General features: G+C 41.4%; 1 protein-coding gene and 1 long non-coding RNA gene across 6 annotated transcripts; one reads left to right on the top strand and one right to left on the bottom strand.

Moving 5' to 3' along the window:
• Window positions 1-95: 95 nt before the first annotated feature.
• Window positions 96-10,105, bottom strand: kif9 (kinesin family member 9). Of its 5 annotated transcripts, none has more exons than XM_027019401.3 (21): window positions 9,971-10,105; window positions 6,936-7,036; window positions 6,552-6,717; window positions 6,171-6,277; window positions 5,717-5,947; window positions 5,487-5,570; window positions 5,239-5,331; window positions 4,871-5,018; window positions 4,696-4,760; window positions 4,493-4,570; window positions 4,160-4,228; window positions 3,960-4,064; window positions 3,790-3,845; window positions 3,564-3,639; window positions 3,339-3,466; window positions 2,911-3,045; window positions 2,421-2,629; window positions 2,126-2,305; window positions 1,647-1,720; window positions 1,317-1,406; window positions 96-1,004 (listed from the first exon to the last, which is right to left on the bottom strand). In XM_027019401.3, exons 2-21 carry the CDS (start codon window positions 7,029-7,031, stop codon window positions 876-878), a joined length of 2,319 nt encoding a protein of 772 aa, XP_026875202.2. In that variant the 5' UTR covers window positions 7,032-7,036; window positions 9,971-10,105; the 3' UTR covers window positions 96-875. The 5 variants fall into 5 exon arrangements, 3 of the variants coding, with proteins under 3 accessions (XP_026875202.2, XP_026875201.2, XP_081551290.1); XM_027019400.3 differs by having other exon boundaries at window positions 1,647-1,759; XR_014115980.1 differs by lacking the exons at window positions 96-1,004; window positions 1,317-1,406; window positions 1,647-1,720; window positions 2,126-2,305 and having other exon boundaries at window positions 2,489-2,629; window positions 2,911-3,041.
• Window positions 10,106-13,825: 3,720 nt separating this feature from the next.
• On the top strand, window positions 13,826-14,764 carry LOC113583187 (uncharacterized). Its single transcript, XR_003411238.3, has 4 exons — window positions 13,826-13,983; window positions 14,232-14,342; window positions 14,467-14,545; window positions 14,658-14,764. It is a non-coding gene; the product is annotated as an uncharacterized LOC113583187 (long non-coding RNA).
• Window positions 14,765-20,110: the final 5,346 nt, after the last annotated feature.

Consider the following 20,110-nt stretch of genomic DNA (forward strand, 5'->3'; position numbering starts at 1 on the left):
ATAGCCATACTTTAATTCGAATGTTTAAAGTTCATCGATATTTACTGTGCAACCTTTCATCTTGTGTGAAGTGCATTGTTATTTTGTCAGGATAGCTTTTGTTTGTGTGGGGAGACAGAGAGTGGAAGGTTTGGGGGCCACCAGAATAAGGAGATGAACATCAAAGTTGAGGCGTTGGGAGAATATGACACTGTACACCAAAGTGTGTGGCTCTAGCCTTAACTGGGCTGGTTTATTCTGGTGCACCAGACCACCAGTACATAAAGCTGGAACAGACGATGGATCATCTCCCTTAGCCCCATATTCAGAGCCTAACGATCAGAAACTGGTTTTACCATTTGCAATTGTGCAGAAAGCTAGACAGGACAATTGTAAACTACTGATGTAGAGTGACAGACCTGTTACTCCTCCCATTCACCAAGGTATAGTGTAGATAATAGAAATCCCTATATTGCCGCTGATTGTGCTGAAGTATGAGGTGCTAAAGTGTCCAAGTTTATCCTTCCATAATAACCAGTCGTCTCTTTGGTTTTGTGTTTTTTGGTTGGTTGTTCTTCCAACTTTAGTTGTTATGCCTAATCCCACCCACAAAGCTAGCTCTCTCCCATCATACAACTGTCAGCTGTGGAGGGTGTGACAAGCACGTGCTTCCTCTGAGACTTCTGCAGCCCAGCATCTCATCTTTCCAAGCTACTGCCCATGCTACGAGACAGGGCAGCTGAACACACACCAAAATTGCCTTGTTAGTTACCATCTGAATTGTGCTGAACTGGGGAGAAGTAAGCCCCAAATTGAGGTCAGAAATATAATTGTCATATATGTAGTCATTTCAGATTGCTGCCAATTCTAGAAAGCAAAGCCATATGAACAAGAGGTTATATGGTGATTATATTGCTGCTATGCCCTCGGCTGACTGAGACAGCAGGCAGTTTGAGCTTGTTTCTGCGTGTTCCCGTGCCGTTCTTCCTAGAATCGGGACTGTGAGGAACTGGCCTGCTGCCCCTCTGTAAAGGTAACACACACACACACACACACACACACACACACTGCTCTGTTTATCTCTGTCCTGTTCAATAGTCCTACATGGTGTGTCACTGGTGCTGTTTTAACCTGGTACATCATGCTGCTTTGTCATGTTTGCTAAAAGTTGCAAAGACAAAAGCAGCCATACTACTCTGATCATCAGTACTGATGCATGAAAAGATGTGGAAAGAGTTCCCACAAGTTATTCTTTCACTGTTGTTAGAAAACTTCTAAATATGGGCCCTTGTGATTTGAAAGGTTTCTTCGCTGTGTGTCCTGTGTCTCTGCCTCACCCTCTGGAGTGTCCTGTTCTGTGCATTGTGAAACCACACAGCACTGGGGCTGTCAGACAGCAGGTCGGCGTGCTCCTGCGCCTCACCTTCCTGTATGTGAACACAGCACAGTCACTTATAGCTGGAACCCACTCAACCTGTGTTCATGTGTACATTTACTGATTCCGTTAGCCAGATGATTCCTTATAGGGACTGAGATTTGGCCCCTAGTAACAATATTTGTGCAACAGTAGTCCAAAGGTTAAAGTCCAAAGCCTAAGCCAATGTTAATATTCTAGTAATCTCATACTTGTTGTCTTGTTGGGATATTCGGGTCGCAGTCTTACTAACCAGAGCCAAAGCTTTGTCCACAGGCACCAAACCAGGCCTGATTGGTCCCTCTCTCAAGATGGACAGAACCTCATCTGGTAACAAGAAGGACTCATTGTACCAGCTCTCAAACTCTGCCACGAATACAAAATAACATCAGTGAATGAGTAATGAGCAGTTATATTATTAAATAAATATGTGAGAGGTCTAAGGAACATAAAATGTGTAAGCACATGAGATTATATACACATCTCAAAAAGACTGAAAACCTGTACGTTTCCTTTGTAGGAGAAGGAACCCGGCCTAATACGGATATTTAACTTAAATTAAAGCTCAGTTTAAAAAAAAAAGTTCGTAGCAAGATTTTAGCTTGACTCTGCAATGCTGAAAGCGCTCTTCTACGCAGAGTGGACTAGCTGACATCCTCACTTGCATCACACTGTGCATCTCCCACAGCATCCTACACGTTTGTGCTGATTAGCATGCTGTGTGTGGCGTACCCGTGAGCAGGCGCACGCGACACTGAGCCACCAGGTGCTGACAGTAGCGCACCTCGGCCCTGGTAGCCAGCAGCTCATCGTGGGCCTGCCTGTAGTTGTCCTTCATCTCCCTGAGGCTGAGGACGAGAGCCAGCTCGGCCTCCTCCAGCACAGGCTCGCCCTCCGCACTCACAAACTGCCCTGGGGAGGCAAACGGAAGACGACACGAGCCTCAGCACAACGTGAGCGGCTTCGCGTGCGCTTTTGTTGGGTAGTGGGATGTGGAGTTTGGCTGGCTGCCAGGTGACGTACACACCCTGACTCTGCCTTTTCGCCCTGAGATGCTCCAGCTCCGAGCCCACTTTGTCTATGTCCCGTTTGGTGGCGTTGATGGCGTCTGTGAGTTTGTGCAGTTGGGCCGAGCGCTCCAGCAGCACGGCCTTGTTCGCCTTCAGGATGCGCTTCAGCTCACTGCCTCTCTCCGCCTTGAAGTGCTCAAATGCCTCCATCTTGGATGGAGGAGTGCTGCCAAAAGACAAGTGCAGCATTGCAATCATTTCCTGCATGCGGTCAAGTTACCCCATGCATGCACTTCCACATTTGCAGATCATTTATGTAAAATACAACATGTCTGAACTCCAATAAGGTGATATACTGCTTGTTGGTTGGTTTGTTTTTCTTTCAGTGAACAAATTCCAACTAATTATTTTTAACACACCAGGAGTCAAAGTATGAGCAGAAACTCAGCCGTCCACATGAGTAGGACAGACGCGTTTACCAGTAGCCAAATGGGGAAAGTTTCATACGCGCTTCTCTTCCTTCCAGTGTCTTTCACGGGCAGAGGCTCCAGACCCTCCGGATCCAGCGTGGCTAAGGGGGCCTCCGGCTCTTTCTGGGCCACAGCAGGGCCTTCTGTTGGACTGCAGCTCTTTCCATTCTTTCTATCCAGAATTAAAGAGCAGTATGTGAACACAGCAGATTCCACAACCGTTCATATATCCACTAACAGCTTATGAATCTAAACCATACCCACGTGCAAACGGCCTATAAAAATCATATATTCACATGGGTTAAGAACCAATGTGCCATATACTCGAATGACATTGCAGTTCTTCATACTATTTCTGAAATAGATATAAATGGATCAAATATGTATATGAGCAATCATGTTAAGGAGCGCATATCATTTTAATATAAAATGTGCATCCTGTTTCTGTGTTATGAGTTGAATTACCTGCTGCTATCTTTCGCTTTCTTTCCTTTGCTTCTGCTGGGAGACGGTGTGTGTCTCTGGGAAGGTGCAGCCACGCCGAGGCCAAATCCGCCCTCCAACTCGCCTACGGCCCCCTCGGGCTCCCGGGCCTGCACAGAACGGACGGAGGCGCTGTATTAGCTCAGAGGGAGGGGGGCGGTGTCTGCAGATGAGCGCCACCTTCACACTGAGATGCGTTAAGCTTACTTTAGCAGCAGAGGAGGATGACATGCTATGGACTTTCTCTACCAGAGTGTGTTTCTGACCGAGCTGCTGCTGCTCTCTGTTACACACACACACACACATAGTAATTGTTCTGAGTTGGCTACCAGTTCATTTCCAGTTCATTAACCTTCATTAAAATAAATGAAATGGTACAATCACTATTAAGCAGGTAAGCAAGCCGTTCGGTAGTTCCTAAAGGTTAACTTACTGGACTATTTTTTTAAACTGGGCAAACACTTCCTGGATCTGTCTAGCATTCACAATCTGAAATGGTCCAAAAGATTGTGGTGTCAGAAATTACACTGCTATTCATATTGTTCAAATATACCTTGTGCTATTTCATTTACTTGTTTATCTTTTATTTCTGCAAATACTGACTGTGATCTCGTCCAGTGTGCCGGCCAGGTATCTCTGAACCTGGCTCCTCACCTCAGCCACCTGGCTCTCCGACAGCTTCTCATACGACACCCCCGCACGATTAGCCTTTGTGAGAAAAGCTGGATTGTACAGCACATGTGCAAATGTACTCATTATGTAATCTGCCATGTTTGTGGTTGTTGCTGCTCATAGGCACTAACCAGTGTGTCCTGAATGGATAGCTCCTGCTTCAGTTGTTGGATTTCTTTTTTCAGCCTGTGTACCTGGAGCTGAACACAGACAGTCATGTGGTCGCCATTAACCTAGTTCCAGATTTTTGTACCACATAATTTTAGGTCACAAGACATTTTGTGTAGTCGAGGGCCATGTTTGATCCTCTAGAAGGTTTCTCTTGTTTAGAAGTTCCAGAAATAATGTGTCATGTGTTACTGGGCCACCAGTCAGTGAACCACAGGTTAAAATGCTGCATCAGTATCTGCAAACACTTTGTCTGATTTAGATCACTTTAACGTGCACATCCGCCAAGGTCGTACAGCAGGGTCCATGTGCTCGTTGACGGACGGCTCGGTGCGTACACACTTCATCCTGGCTGCGAAACGGAGAGTGGAGAGCTGCAAGACAGGCGAGACGAGAGATTTCAGAGCCAGAGTCTGGAAAAGGGTGAGAGGAGTGCTTCCCCCTGACCGACCCACCCACCCATACACAGGCTGGGCCCTTGCTAAAGAAGCCTGCTCACCGTCTCCTCGATATGCGCTGCCTCCCCGTAAATGTTGGCTACCAGCACAGTGTTGCAGTTCCCACCTGCACAAACACAGCAAGTTTAACGACCCGCTCGCAGTCCCACAACCTTTTAATTCATAGAAATTAGCCTGCTATTAGGAGTCGTTGCTGGGGCTCGGTGTTGGACTGACCAAGAGAGTCTCTGAGCGCGTGCGTCAGCTTGCTCTGTCTGAAGGGCACGTGCTCGCGGCGCCTGTCGGCCAAGGCCATGATGGCCTGCTCCAGGAAGGACAGAGACCTATTGATATACATGGCCTCTCTCTGCACCTGGCCCTCGGACTGGGAGAAAGAACAGTAAGAGCCATCAGGCGGTTAACCACACTAAGAGCAGAGACAAACGCAAAGCTGCTAACACTGTATGGCCACTGCACTTGTCAAGGCTTTTATACTCACTCACAACTGGAGCTTCTGGCAAATGCTGCATTTACAGTATGCGTGGAGAAATATCCTGCAACCACTAGCAGCCTAGTGACGGACGCAAAGTGAAATATGAACTCACCCCAGTTTTGCTCAGCCTCTCTGAACCTGCAAGGTCCACCAGATTTAGTTTGGACGTGACGTACGTCGCATTTGACAGTGTGCGAGACCGAGACTGTACCATAGCACCCACACACACAAACACAGAGCCATGTTACATGGATTGTAAGGCTTCTTCTCTCACGTTGCTATAGTTTACTTATAAAGCTGTATTTTGCCCAAATACATGGCAGACTAAACATTGTGCAATGAAAGAGTAAGATGTTTCACCTCAATGTGGATCGTGAAGATACAATGTGACCTGGAAGAATTCTTATTGAGGGCATGCTCTCCAATTATTCTATTCATCTCACCCTGTCAGAACAATAAGGCCAATGCATAACCTTATCACTACTCAGTAAATTATAGTATATCTGTTAGGTACACCTCACCTCACAAGATTTAAATTTACATTTAATAATAATTGTAAACCTGGATTTACTACATAGATCCTTGCTTACCTCAAAAAGCAAGTTCAGGGCCTCCTCTTCACTGTGAACTGGATGTAGAGACAGTCCCTTCACTAAAACCCCGCCACCTGGCTCTTCCACCACAGTCAAAGGTCCTCCTTGGGGCTCTTGGCTCCCTTTTATTGAGGCTAACAGGTCCAACAAGGTCTCATTGTAGATCTCCAGGTATGAAAGGTGCAGAGAGAAGGTGTGACCTACACGGTGCTCCACCTCCCGAAACACCTGCAAGCAAAAGGACAGTGCACGCGCACACACAGATAATAAAACACTGCAACAGACTATGTAAAGGTTTTGCATTTTCCCTACTCTAACAACCAAACTCTATAATTAAGAGCTTGGTATGTACCTAATGTCTGAGATCTGTTAGCAAACAAGCAAATATGGAGCATATGGGCAACTGGGCTTGATGGCCACTGATTTAGTTCTTAGTACAGCAGTCGCGTACCTCTTGTAGGGCACGAGGGATAATTCCTCTTTGCCTATACGCCTCTGTGGCACCAGTGATCGTGTATGTCTTTCCTGCTCCAGTCTGGCCAAAGCACATAATGGTACCTAACATGACGGGTTTCAAAAAGAGAGAGAACATTGTGCTCGAGGGTCAGACATGATAAATCTAATTTTGTTCTGCATAGTGTTCAATACATCGGTATTAAGTTGAATACATAAAATTTGTAAATCTTAGTCACTCATTATATAAAGACTATTACAAATAGGGAATGAGTAATGTAATAATAGTTGCTTTTTTAGCACTATAAGCACTGGGGTTTGTGTGGATGTGTGGGATGCACTTAGAACATGTTTCTAGTAGGGCTTGGCAACTACTGACCATTGTAACCCTGCAAAGCGCTGAGCACCACAGTGTGTGCCACATGTTCATAGACCTCTTCCTGAGACGCACTGTGCAGAACCCCATTCAGGCGAAAGGACCAGGAGCTCGTTTGGTTATTCACCACCCCCCTTCTGGAACACCGCCTCTGGTGCACATTCACAGTCTGAGAAAGAGAGGCATGAAAATACGCTTGGATAGGAAATAAAGCCACAACAAGTTAGAGAAAAAGCAACGGCTTTGATAACTTTTGTTTATGGTTAGTGAAACTATGGTGATGCATGAAAATTCAGTTAGGTTAAGAGAATCTTAAGAAAGTGATGAGGTCAGGGTTAGGTTTCAGAAACGTATATGAAAGTCTCTTCTGTTGAGTGTGCTGTGTACCTGTTTATCAGGCAGGTATTCAATGAGGTCTTGTGCAAAGCAAGCCGTGGGTCTGGTGCGGACATACACCTTTACCTCATTGCTGTTTACATTCATGATCCCTGTTATGAATAAAAGTTTAAAGTAAAGGTTTTCAAAAAATAAATGTTGAACAACTGTAGTCTAGTTACCATATTACCCATCACAAACTGTACGGAACAGCTAACAACCTTCTCCAGGGATGACCATTTGAATGACATTAGGTAGTTAAGCTTTGCTTTGAATACTTCATTTATGCTTGTACCTGATAATGCAGGCTCCTATAGCCTGGAATTAAATCAGATTCCTTGCCTAATGGTGCTCCTTGAAGACTAGTGTGGGCCTAAGAAGTCCAGGATTTTTACAGAATGTAGCCTAGCTAGCACTCAGAAACAAAAATTCTGCAAAAAAGGTAGCAACCAGTCAATAAATTCTGCGGTGTTTTTTCGTCTCAAAAAACTTTCTGCATTCAAAACCGCCAGGGTGGCACCAATCTTAAAGAAGCCACACTCAACAGCTCCAGCATAACCAATTACAGACTGGTATCACTTCTCGCTTTCTTAAAGGTTCTTGAACGAGCAGTTTACAATCAATTATCTCTTTTCCTCACCCAGAACCAGCTCCATGTTCCCAATCAGTCTGGCTACAAACCATCACATTCTACAGAAACAGCCCTCATAGCAGTGACAAAGAAACTTCATGCTGCTAAAGCTGCCAAACTGTCATCTGTCTTGATTCTTCTAGACCTTTCGGCATCCTTTGACACAGTAAACCACAACATTCTCCTCTCTGTTCCCTCCAGCCTTGGCATGACTGGCTCTGCATGGAAATGGTTTTAGTCCTATCTGGAGGCACTATTAAGTGACATGGACTCCACTGGTGTCCTCCAGGGCTCAGTATTAGGCTCTCTTCTGTACATCCCAGTACTACCCAGCCCTTACAATGACCTCAGTTTCCTTTGAGAACTCCCTGGTATCACTATTTGAAGCTGCACATAATCTGGGCATAACTTTGGACAACCAGTTTTCATTCTCAACTCATGTTTCAAATCTGACCTGGTCTTGCAGATTTTTCCTTTGTAACATATGAAGAATTTGGCCCTTTCCTTTGCAGGAAGCTGCGCAGGTGCTTGTGCAGTTTCTTGTGATCTCAAAGCTAAACTACTGCAACTCGTTACTTGCTGGTCTTCCTCTAAGAGCCATCAGATCTCTATAACTTGTCCAGAATGAAGCTGCACGACTGGTCTTCAAGCTTCTAAAGTTCACACACATCACTCCGCTGCTGCGCTCCCTTCATTGGCTTCCAGTAGTTGTCAGATTTAAAACCTTGATGCCTACAAAGTTAACATAATCACAAAATTAACTTAATCCCAAAAAAATATTGCATTCCAGCCACTGCATTTCAGCCCTGCCACAAAATGGCCTGCTAATATAATTTTAGTGATCTTCTTATTAGCTCTGGAGAAAGTGTTAACAAGGACAAAGCAGCTGATATCACTCTGTCATGCTGATTTAGAAGAGCAGACTGGTTGCTTTGAAAGGGTGGTGGTGCTTGAAGTTTTCTTCTGTTAACCATGGTTACCTCCAAGGAAACACGACCAGTCATAGCACGTGCAGACAGCATCTAAATCAACCATTTATTGAATCATCAAGAACTTCCAAGGAGAGAGGTTCAACTGCAGTGAAGAAGGCTTCAGGGTGCCCAAGAAAGTCAAGCAAGCGCCAGGAACGTCTCCTAAAGAGGATGCAGAGCTTGTTCAGGAATGGTAGAAGGCAGGTGTGAGTGCATCTGCACGCACAGTGAGGCGAAGGCTTTTGGAGGATGGCTTGGTGTCAAGAACGGCAACAAAGAAGCCATTTCTCTCCAAAAAAACCCCCATCAAAGACAGATTGACATTCTGCAGGAAGTATAGGGATTGGACTACAGATGACTGAGGTAAAGTTATTTTCTCTGATGAAGCCCCCTTCAGACTGTTTTAGATATCTGGACAAATTATTGTCTGGAGAAGAAAAGGTGAGTGCTACCATGAGTCCTGTGTCTTGCCAACAGTGAGGCATCCTGAGACCATTCATGTGTGGTGTTGCGTCTCGTCCAAGGCAGTGGGTTTGCTCAAACGTTTTCCTTAAGAACACTGCCATGAATAAGGAATGGTATCAAAACATCCTCCAAGAGCTACTTCTCCCAACAATCCAGGAGCAAGTTGGTGATGAACAATGCTTTTTCCAGCATTGATGTGATAACCAAGTGGCTTGGTGAACAAAACATTGAAATTTTGGGTCCATGGCCAGGAAACCCCCTAGATCTCAATCCCATTGAGAACCAGTGGTCAATCCTCAAGAAGAGGGTGGACAAACAAACACAGAAACTGTGATCAACTCCAAGCACTGATAAGACAAGAATGGGTTGCCTTCAGTTAAGATTTTGCCCAGAAGTGGCTATCCAACATGCCAAGGTGAATTGCAGAAGTCTTTAAAAAAGGATCAACACTGTAAATATTAGGTCTTTGCTTAAACTGTTTGCTTAAACTGTATTTGTAAATAAAATGTAAAAAAACAACAAAAAAACATGAAATTGTACTTCACTATACCATATAAACATCTGACAAAAGTATCTTTTAAAAAAACTGAGACAGTAAACTTTGTGAAAACCAATATTTGCTGTCGGCCTCAAAACGTTTGGCCACGGCTCTGGATAAGAGCCTCTGCCAAGTGCAGTAAATAAATATAAACCTAACTAGTTTTTTGGGGAGAGGAGGGGTTAGTTGGTTGTTTTTTGTTTGTTTGGCTTTTTCAGCGACCTTGATAAATGCTAAAATTGTTTATTCTTTCTACCTAGCTAAGAAAAAAATCTAAAACTAATAGTTAATATCTAACTGCATATCCATCGAAACTTGCTATCCAAACATGACAGGATAAACGAACGAGGTAGTTAACCTAGCTAGCTAAACTCTGCCTGTCCAGACCTGAGTTTGACACTCAACCCTCGTAGTTAGCACATTTTGGAAACTGGAAACTCACCTTTATAGGCGGTAGCTGTTATAGCATTCAAAGTAATTTAAAAGTAATCATGATTCACTGACATAAACACGCAGCGAGACAAAATGATTATGCTAGACAACATGAACAGCTCCAGTGTTGCCACTGTTGTCAAGGCAACAGCGGTCGAGGCGTGGACAGGGGCGTGTCGCGCAGCCTTGTAGGGGTGCCGTCATACGCGTGCGCAGTAAGGGTGCAACACGAGCACTGCAAAATGTCCTGCAAAGCAATACTAGAAAACCTTCAGCTTTTTGCCATTACTGCATTTTACTACCTTAATTGTCTGCGAGTAGATTAATTAAGGATGTTTTGTTTTTAAAATAATTACATGCATATTTCTAAACCTAATTTTTAAAATGAATATTCACGTCTTTCAGAGCATTTTAACGACAACTAGTCATTTATTGCCAAATCTTGCACATTCGTCTGCCAGAACCGCTACATCGTTACAACGCATGAGTGAATTCTGTTTAGTATGACGAGGGTTTTGGTTCAAAATGAATCAATTAATTTATGACATCATGTGGCAATAAATATATAATAGTAAAATAAAAAGTGAATATAAATTATTACATGTATAAATTGCTATCATTATATAGATATATTACAATGATGCTACCAACTACATGAAATAAGCCTTTGACTGTTACCTGACACTTTTATCCAAAGCAACTTACAATTATGACTGATTACAACTTGAGGGCCTTACTCAGGGGCCCAACAGCAGCAACTTAGCAACGGTTGGGCTTGAACCAGCAACCTTCCAATTACAAGTCCAGTACCTTAACCACTGAGTTGCTCTACCACTCTCATGTACCTGCTTCAAAATAGAGAGCACTTTAAATGTATCTTCATAGGGGTCTGCAAATGAAACTGATGCACATATGAGACATCCACACACCTGCAAGCACGACTCTAAATCCTAACGGCCCACCTGCTCAGGGTCATCTGGGTGCTGTCTCACAGCTCATATGTAAGGAGCTTAGCTAGCTAGATCTGTAAGCCCTTCAACCTGTGCCTATTGTTCATCAAAAAGCATATGCATGTGCCTTGTATCAGATCGAGGCTTTTTTTTTTCTTTATATAGGATTACTGGAAGCAAGATAAATTTAAAATAGGATTATATGCGCTGGTTTGATGGTAACTGACAGAAGAGTGGATCCCATTTAAGCCAACTAGTTAGCTTATGTCGCTTTAATTTACAGCTCCTGTTTCTAACAGAGGCAGCACACCATGTTTGTACTACATGGTGGCCCAGCAACACAAGGCCTGAATAAACTCATGGCCAAGAAGCAGGTGTTTATTCAGCATAAACCATCTCTAAAGAAGGCGCTTAAGACATCAACATTTAAAGGTCCTAACATTAATGTTGCCACCCTTCACTGGTGGTGAAAGACAAAGAAGACTTAACCTGTTGGCCACAGAAAGAGACATGCGATACTTCATTTTCATTTCAGCCACGAACAGGTGGGTTGTTGCTTCCAACAGTCTTGATGCTAGCAGTCCTACTGTCATCTGTTTTCCAGTGGTGAAGGTCAGGCTTAGCATACCAGAGTACACTCCCTGCAAAGACTGGAACAGACGCCCTCTCACACACACTGGCAGAGCATGAAGTTAATAGTACTTAACACAGATTAATTATGAATGCAAATAAATGTAATACAGGAGTAAAATAATATATGGATGAAATATAAAAATATCACTTACATACTTGACCGATTGTACATCTTGTCTGCATTGGAAAGCCAGCATCTGCTCCATCCTGACAGTGAGCTTCATCTGTTCTCACTTCCTTCCACGAAGGCTTTGAAGATGCCTGGACCCACCGTGGTCTCTGACGCGAACTCAGCCAAACAACTTTGCAGATGCGGGTGGGGCATTTGGGTCAAGATGAGCTAGCTGATGAATTGAGTGTAATTCTGTGTGTTCACTGAAATATTGAGTACAATCACTGATTTTAGTACCTGAAGATTCTTCATTTTATATTTGGACGCAATAATATTTGATATTATTGTCTTTATCAAATGTTAAAATAAAATAGTAATATGGTAACTTGCCACCACTATGTTAGGTTTTGCTCATGACCAGTTCACAACAAACTAGTAATCAGTTGGAATGTAATGCTTCTGTGGTAAATACATTACAGGATTGTTAAATATTTGCAGGTGGACAGCAGGTATGGAGTTGACTGGGATGGACCTCAGCCCCACAGCACTGTGACTGTGCCAGACCCTCGTCTTCCTCATGAAGTCACTGATGATGAAAATGCCTCATTGCCTGCTCCAGCCTGAGGCTTGTGGGTAGGCCGTGGCTGATTACCTAGAAACTCTGGAACTATATAGAAGCATGCTTTAATGATTGGAATGAACATTTCATTTTAGGAACAAATCTTTTTTGATGTCGTTCAATTGTCATGGAGTAAATTGTCATTGAGTAAAATGTCACTGAGTAAATACCATTAAGAACATTGCTGTTCGAGGAGACCAGAGGCAAAATTTGTTATAATAAACATATTTATTATTTTTTTTATTAATTCACATTTTCAGTTTTCCAGTTTTCAGTTATTTTCAAACTCCATTTGGAATGGCATATAACACACAACTTGGGTTAAGATTAAACTAAAGAAAACCTGAATAAACTGAGTTAATTCTAAACATCATTTTAAAACCCATAAAACATTTAAACTTCATTCAGTAATCCTGTAAAGCATCTTGCCTTAATCCTGCTCTTGGAGAATCACAGCCCTGTACATTGTACACAGCTCCCTGATCTAACTTCCACTCTTCAGGTCAGTAGCGTTTCACTATGTATCACAGTCCAACAGGATTGAGAAAGTGGATGGGCCTACCCAGTAAAGTCACACAATAGTACTATAAATAAGAAACATGAACAACAAAACTGAACAAAAATGTGGGTGAGCCATTACACCAGGCCAAACATGTGCCGTTAACTGAAGCTTTAAGTAAAATGTCTAATTCAGAATAACTGCACATGATTCTCACTTCAAGCAAACAGGTAGAAGATAGTAACCAATGCCACTTCAACATTGAGCTTGGCCCTGTCTGTCCGAGATTCGATGAATGAATGATGTCAATACCGCATCCTTGTCTAGTCTTCCCAACTGTCCAGCATCCATAGGCCAGTTAGTGCTCTGAAGAATTTTTAGAACAGAATAGACAAGTTGAAAAGGGTTCAGAGTCGCAGTGGAAGTAGATGGATGCAGGCCCCCGTGAAGATGCATCTAGATCTTGTTGGATAAGTGTAACAGAGTCCCTAACTCACTCAGAACAGCTTTTCCTTCTTTATTTTCACACACACTTTTGCTGCAGCTAAAGACAGGTCATTCATACTACTCAGTCACCAAGCTCGCTATGTTTTGAAGCGTGGAAGTGACAATTCACATTTCAAGGCTTATTACAGTAGGCAGTAGTGTCATTGACATAAATCATTAAATATATGCAGTACACACCGATAATTAAAATTACATTATTTATTTACACATTTTATGGCACATTTAATTATAACCACTTTTTACATTTACATTTTTACATTTCAAGGCTTATTACATGTAGTCAGTAGTGTCATTGAAATAAATCATTAAATATGTTGCCACATGATGCCATATATTGATTGATTGATTGATTGATTGATTGATTGATTGATTGATTGATTGATTGATTGATTGATTGATTTAATGTGTCCTCCTAAAGAAAACCCTCCATAATTGAATGCTTGAATTGGATGGACTAAAACTGCTGATAAATATGTGCCTGCATAGCTTTAGTTGTGGAGGCTGGGTGGAATGACCGTTAGTTCATGAATAGCTCCTCCCCATTCAGTTGCATTAAAAACACTTAAGACATTTGTGCTGCAGATCTTCTGTTTTAAATCCTGTGAGGCTATCAGTTTACTTTATAGACACAGGCATCACCATGAAAACAGCATTACTTCTTTGTGTCTTGTGTGCTTCTCTGGTATTCTCAGAACAGAAAAAGGTAAGATCTAATAGAAAGGTCTAGATTGCTAGTAATATGTACACAAAAAAGATACGGATTTTACTAAGATGTCCTAAATGTGTGGTATATAGCCTACTGATGTTTTCAGACATACTTTGTTGATATATGAACAATATGCTTAATAAATGTCACTAATTTAAATATGATCTGGAATTTTCCATTTTGAAATGTGAGTTATATATACTATTTACCTGTTACCATTTTAAAACTATACATCTGTTATACAGATACAACAAAAATCTGTTGTACCTCCAGTACCCCATGACATTTATATGCCTTTAAAAAACACTGATGCAGAAACAGCGCAGAACCTCCTTAAAAATCCGACATCTCATGAGGTCAGTTTGATCACTGTCATTTATATAATCAGTTACTGGGAACAAAATCCTTTTGCCTTACATATCACTTGTTTTATTGTAGAAATATGCAGATATTTCAAGTTTAATTTCTTTTTCTGATTAGGAAGAAGTGATCAAGAAACTTTTCGAAAAACAAGAAATGCAAAGTGAGACACCCTAAAGGTCAAAACCCTGCTGTCGCAGTAAGCCATCTAACTAATTGTAATCCATAAATTGCCAGTAAATGCAGTTTTACAGTTTCCTCAATGGTGCTAAATGGCTGGAAAATCAGCAGTTAATTTATGTGTGTTTTAGAGACTGCAGTGAAGCAGTGGGACTAAATGATCAACGCCTCCAAAGCTTGTATCTTGTGACACAAATGAAATGTGGCAAAGCACAAATAAATGATCATTTATCATTAATATTTTATGGGCAATTTTATTCAGTACAAGTATAAAAAAAGAAATTATGTCACTAATCAATGAAATTATGCAAGCTATTCTGAAATGGATTGAAGTAGCTAAATAGCACTTAACATTTACAGAAGACTGTAAATATAATGTTTTGTCCCAGTGGAATAACCACATGCTGGAGTCTCGCTGTCACTAGCAAGAATAATCATGAGCAAATCCAAAATCAGGGTCCTTAGACAGGTCCAAAGTGAGGAAACCAGGATAGCCATCAACAGCTAGATGACCAATACAAATATGAGACATCATGAACAAGACACAGACTGGGAACAGGCAGAGAAACCATACATCCAACACAACAAGGGCTGCATACAATGACCAGCAGGGAAACACTAAAAACACGGGATATAAATACAGTGAGACTTGTAGAACACAATGAAATCCAAAACAATGACTGTTCCAGTAAAATGAAACAAGGACCCAAGGCAAGGATGAAAAGGGAAGACGGAGATGCCAGATACCAACCGTGACAGTATCACAAAAAGATGATCATCTAAAGCAAAGGGGGGAACCAAGTGTAGACATATCCGTTCCAGCCAAGCAGTGCAATATCTGAGTGCTACAGCTGTTTGTTTTTGTTTGTTTTTTATGAGAAATGCATCATAAAAACAGGTTTCTGGTGTCTTAGGTACATAGAGGACTGGGCAGGTGAGTGAATTGTTGTGTCATGTCAGAATGGTATAGCACGGTACTCCCAGATGGACCAGTGGCACTGAGCATACCGCGGTCTGGACGTTTGAAAAGAGACTGGAAAATTAGAATGAGTACAACTTCCATAGCACTGTAAGGGTTGACTCGAGGCCTCCCCCTGGTGGAGGCCTACAACCCCGTGGTTGTAGGGGGAATCCCTACCTCTCCTCTGACCCCAGCCCTGCCTCCAAAATGTCAACAACGCTGGCCAGTAGCCAAAAAACAAACAGAAATAAATCTTTTAGACATCAAAAGCAATCAACAGCTATATTTATTCGGTAAAAGAACAAGCACGCACATTTCGGTGCTTAGATGTTTGCTTGATAGTGCACAGGCACACATAAATATCAAGGCAAGCATCAAACTAATATGACTGCCTGAGTACTTCACAAAGATATTTTCAGGAACTTTCAAATAACAAACACTAAGCAATAGCCTTAGCATTGGAAACAAGCTAACATTAGCATTAGCAACATTAACATTAGTTCCTTTCACTTCAGAGGAGCCAATCCAATGTTTATCCACATTTTAACTTGTTCAGTCTAATTCTTCCTTGTTAACTTGCGTTTATTCTTTTGTCATCTTCTTTTGTCATCTGTTTTTGTCATGTAAGCTGTTCTAAGCAAAGGAGGGATGGAGTAATTTTTACACTGATGCTTGTTTATCCACCATTGCTTCTGCACTGTGACAGCTAAACCATGTGCATGCATGAGCAGTGATCGACTAACATACCATCAAACACTCCTGCTGCATTGAGAGGACTAGGTGCAGCCAAAACACAGATTATCTGTCTCATGTACTGCCATCTGGACATAGCGACAGGTTACATGTTACCTACTGCCGTTTTAAGTGATTTTAGTGTGTGTATATGGCCTTAGTCACCAGAGAGGCCAGTATGGATCAGCCATGTTGGGGAGAGCTTGGTGGTATAGTGGATAAAATCCATATATAACTGGAAAACCACTGAGTATGCATTAACTATGCTGATGAGGCCTTAGTCACTGGGAATGCCAGTATGTATTTTACACTTTAGGAAGTGATTTGGGGCAGTGCAGGGAGTAAATATATCAAGTTTAATTCAGTGTGTACCACTGACGTAGTACGTAATCTATATGTAACTGTCAGCAGCGAGTACAGATTAGCTCCACTAGGGCTGGGTGTGGCCTTTGCTGCCTGGGAGGTCAGTATGGATGTCAAGGTTTGGCATGTGATTGGCAGCATGTATAGGGAGGTTAGTTCAATGTTTGGTGTTGGTGTAGTGCAGAAAGCCCATGTGGAACTGGTGGCACTGAGCATCCTTTAACAGTGTCAGTGGGGCTCAGTATAGCCCTACTCACCAGAGAGGCTAACGTGGGTTTTTGTTTAAAGAGTTGTGGCATGTGGTGGGGGGTGGGTCTGGGACACCTTCTGGAGGTGTTGTGGGCTAAATTCACTGAAACAAGGCTACCTGATTGCCCCTGTGAAGGTTTTTTATCGGCTTATGAATGAAGTGAGGGGTCCTGGCTTTAATGGTTTGGAACAGGATTTTATTTGTGTTTCTGGATGCATCACCACACTGATATTGTCCTTATAAAGGTGCTAAATGACATTTATCTGAATATCTGGTGCTTCTTGATTTTAGTGATGCTTCCACTGTTGATCAACATTAGGCAGAGACATCTGGAACAGTCCTTAGCTCTTTTAGGTCATAATTGAAAAGGAGTATGTTACTGCCATTGGCAATTATGAATCTCAAAGAACATCCTTGTCCTGTGGTGTCCCACATGGATCCATTCTTGGGCCTGTTCTGTTCAATCTATATGCTTCCCCAAGGCTAATCCTTAAAACAGTAAAACAACTGATGCAGATGGCATGCTTATTTATCCAGCTCTCTTCCCACATGACTACAATCTGTTGACACTTTGTGTCAGTGCCTACAGCTAATAAACAACTGTATGAGAGCAAGCTTTCTACAGTTAAACAAAGAAAAGACAGAGGTAAATATATTTTGCAGTAAAGATCATCTTGACACCAGAGTCCAACGTCTAAAACCCAAGTCAGAAATCTTGACATCTTAATACATTTAGAGCTGAACGTCTGCAGTCACAACAAATCAGTAACAAATTTAGCCTTTTATCAACTAAAGAATATATCTAAACAGAACCTAGAGAAACTACTCCACCTTTGTCTCCAGGACTGCTGGAATGGTCTTTTATACTGGCCTTCCCAGGTCCACAAATAAAAAACTCAAAATGCTGTTGCTAGAACACATAAGCAAAGATAACTTGCTATATTACTCCAATTCTCAAATCCTTACACTGGCTACCACTTAATTACAGAATTGGTTTTAATGTACTTCTAATTGTGTAAATGAATGGTCTAGAACTGAAATACAACTGAAATACAACCAAAGCTCATAGTGCTTAGAATTAGAATCTTAACAAGGAAAGGCAACTTTTATTCACTGTGCTGTCAAAAGCTGAAAAACTTTCCTGATGATGTTAAAAATTCTTCAAGTCCAATTAGAAAATGTTCTTGTTTTCTTGTTGCTTTGTCTAGCACTGCACTTTTAATTTTCAGCAGTACAACATTTTCTTTTCAATCTGAATTTTCATTCTTTATTTGCATATTTTCTCAACACTACATTTTTAATTGTGATCTTTTGACATGTTCAGTTTGTAATAAATTTGTCAGTGTCATTTATTTTTTTAAATTTAATTCAAGTTTAATTTGTCTATGCAATGTTTCTTCTTTTCTGCAAAAACCTTCCCAAGTGGGATGGGACGTAATATCCTTGTTATTTGCTTCTATGCGAAGCATCTTGAATTGCCACTGTACATAAAAAATGCTATATAAATATAATGAACTATAAATTGCCTTGACTACTATACATAATCCCTTATACTCATACAGTCATGTGAAAAACAAAGTTCACTCTCGTTGAATTCTGTAGTTTTACGTATCATGACATCATAAAAAAAAATCTGGTCTTAACATTAGTTAAATACAACCTCAGATGAACAGCACAACAGATTCCACTGTGTCATTATTTATTTAACAAAAATAAAGCCAAAAACGTCATGTGTAAAGTACACCCCATGAATCAATAGCCTGTAGAACCACCTTTAGCAGCAATACCTTGATGTAATAATTTTCTGTATGACTATCAGTCTCAAATAGTTCTGGAGGAGTTTTGCATATTCTTCTTTACAACATTGTTTCAGCTCATTAAGATTTGTGGGCATTTATTTATGCACAGCTATCTTAAGGTCCTGCCATAGCATTTCAGTTGGGCTGAGGTCTGGATTTTGACTGGGCCATTGCAACACCTCGATTCTTTTCGTTTGTGTTATAGATTTACTGGTGTGCTTGGGATCATTGTCCTCTTGTGTAGCCCGATTTCAGCCAATGTTTAGCTCTCGGACACATAGCCTCACAACTAGAATCTAGAATATTTTGGCATGCAGAGATGTTCATGGTTTACTCAATGACTGCAAAGTTCCCAGATCCTGTAAAACAAGTCCAAATTATCACCCCTCTACCACCGTGCTTGGCAGTTGGTGTGAAGTGTTTATGCTGATATGGTGTGTTTGGTTTCCACCAAACATGGTGCCTGGAATTATGGCCAAACATCTCCACAGAAGTCTAGCGGTTTGTTCAGATGCAACTCAGCAAACTTAGGAGGTGCTGCCATGTTCTTTTTAGAAAGCCTTCCAAACAAGCCATGCTTGTTAAGTCTTCTTCTAATTGTACTGTCATGATCTTGAACATTTAACATGCTGAGGCCTGTGGAGTCTGAGATGGAGCTCTTGGGTCTTTTGCAATGTCTCTGAGCATTGTATGGTCTGACCTTTGGAAGCTTTGGCAAATGTCTTGAATGTTTACCACTTGTGAATAATCCTTCTCACTGTAAAACAATGGACTTCAAATAGTTTGGAAATGGCCTCATAACCCTTCCCACACTGATGGGCAGCGAAAGCAGCTTCTCCAAGATCATTGGTAATGTCGTTCTTCCTCACCATCATGCTAACACACACCTGAATGCTCAGACAAACAAACTGCCAAAACATCTGCTTTTATAGATGTAGTCACACTCACTGGCAATCAATCAAGGGCATTTCATTAGCAGCACCTGGCTACTACTTACCCTATTAATATGGAAGCAGCAAGGGTGTACTTAATTTTTCACACACAGCTTTTGCATTTTGGACTAGTTTATATTAAATAAATAAAGACACTGTTTAAGTTTTTATGTGGTATTGTATTGAGGTTGTATTTGCCTAATTTTATTATGTCCTGATATATAAAACCACAGAATTCAAAGAGGGCGTAGTTTGTTTTTTACATGACTGTAATTACATCTAGTTACATACATATCACATTATAAAGCAAAAATGAAGATATAAGCAATTTGTATGTAACAATGCAGTCCATAACAACATTGTAATCACAAATGTGATAGATATCTTTGTTGACACTTTCCATTTGCAATCTATTTAAATCAATATTATATGGTATTATAAAGGTGTATTCATAGCATAAAATATACTGTAAAGGCCTTTATTATGTAGTCAGTATACAAGATTCATCTGGATACAGTGGATGTTGGTAGTAACTGATACCACGGAG

This window comes from Electrophorus electricus, chromosome 13 (assembly GCF_041902795.1).
Source record: "Electrophorus electricus isolate QZ-2024a chromosome 13, ASM4190279v1, whole genome shotgun sequence".
Lineage (NCBI taxonomy): Eukaryota > Metazoa > Chordata > Actinopteri > Gymnotiformes > Gymnotidae > Electrophorus > Electrophorus electricus.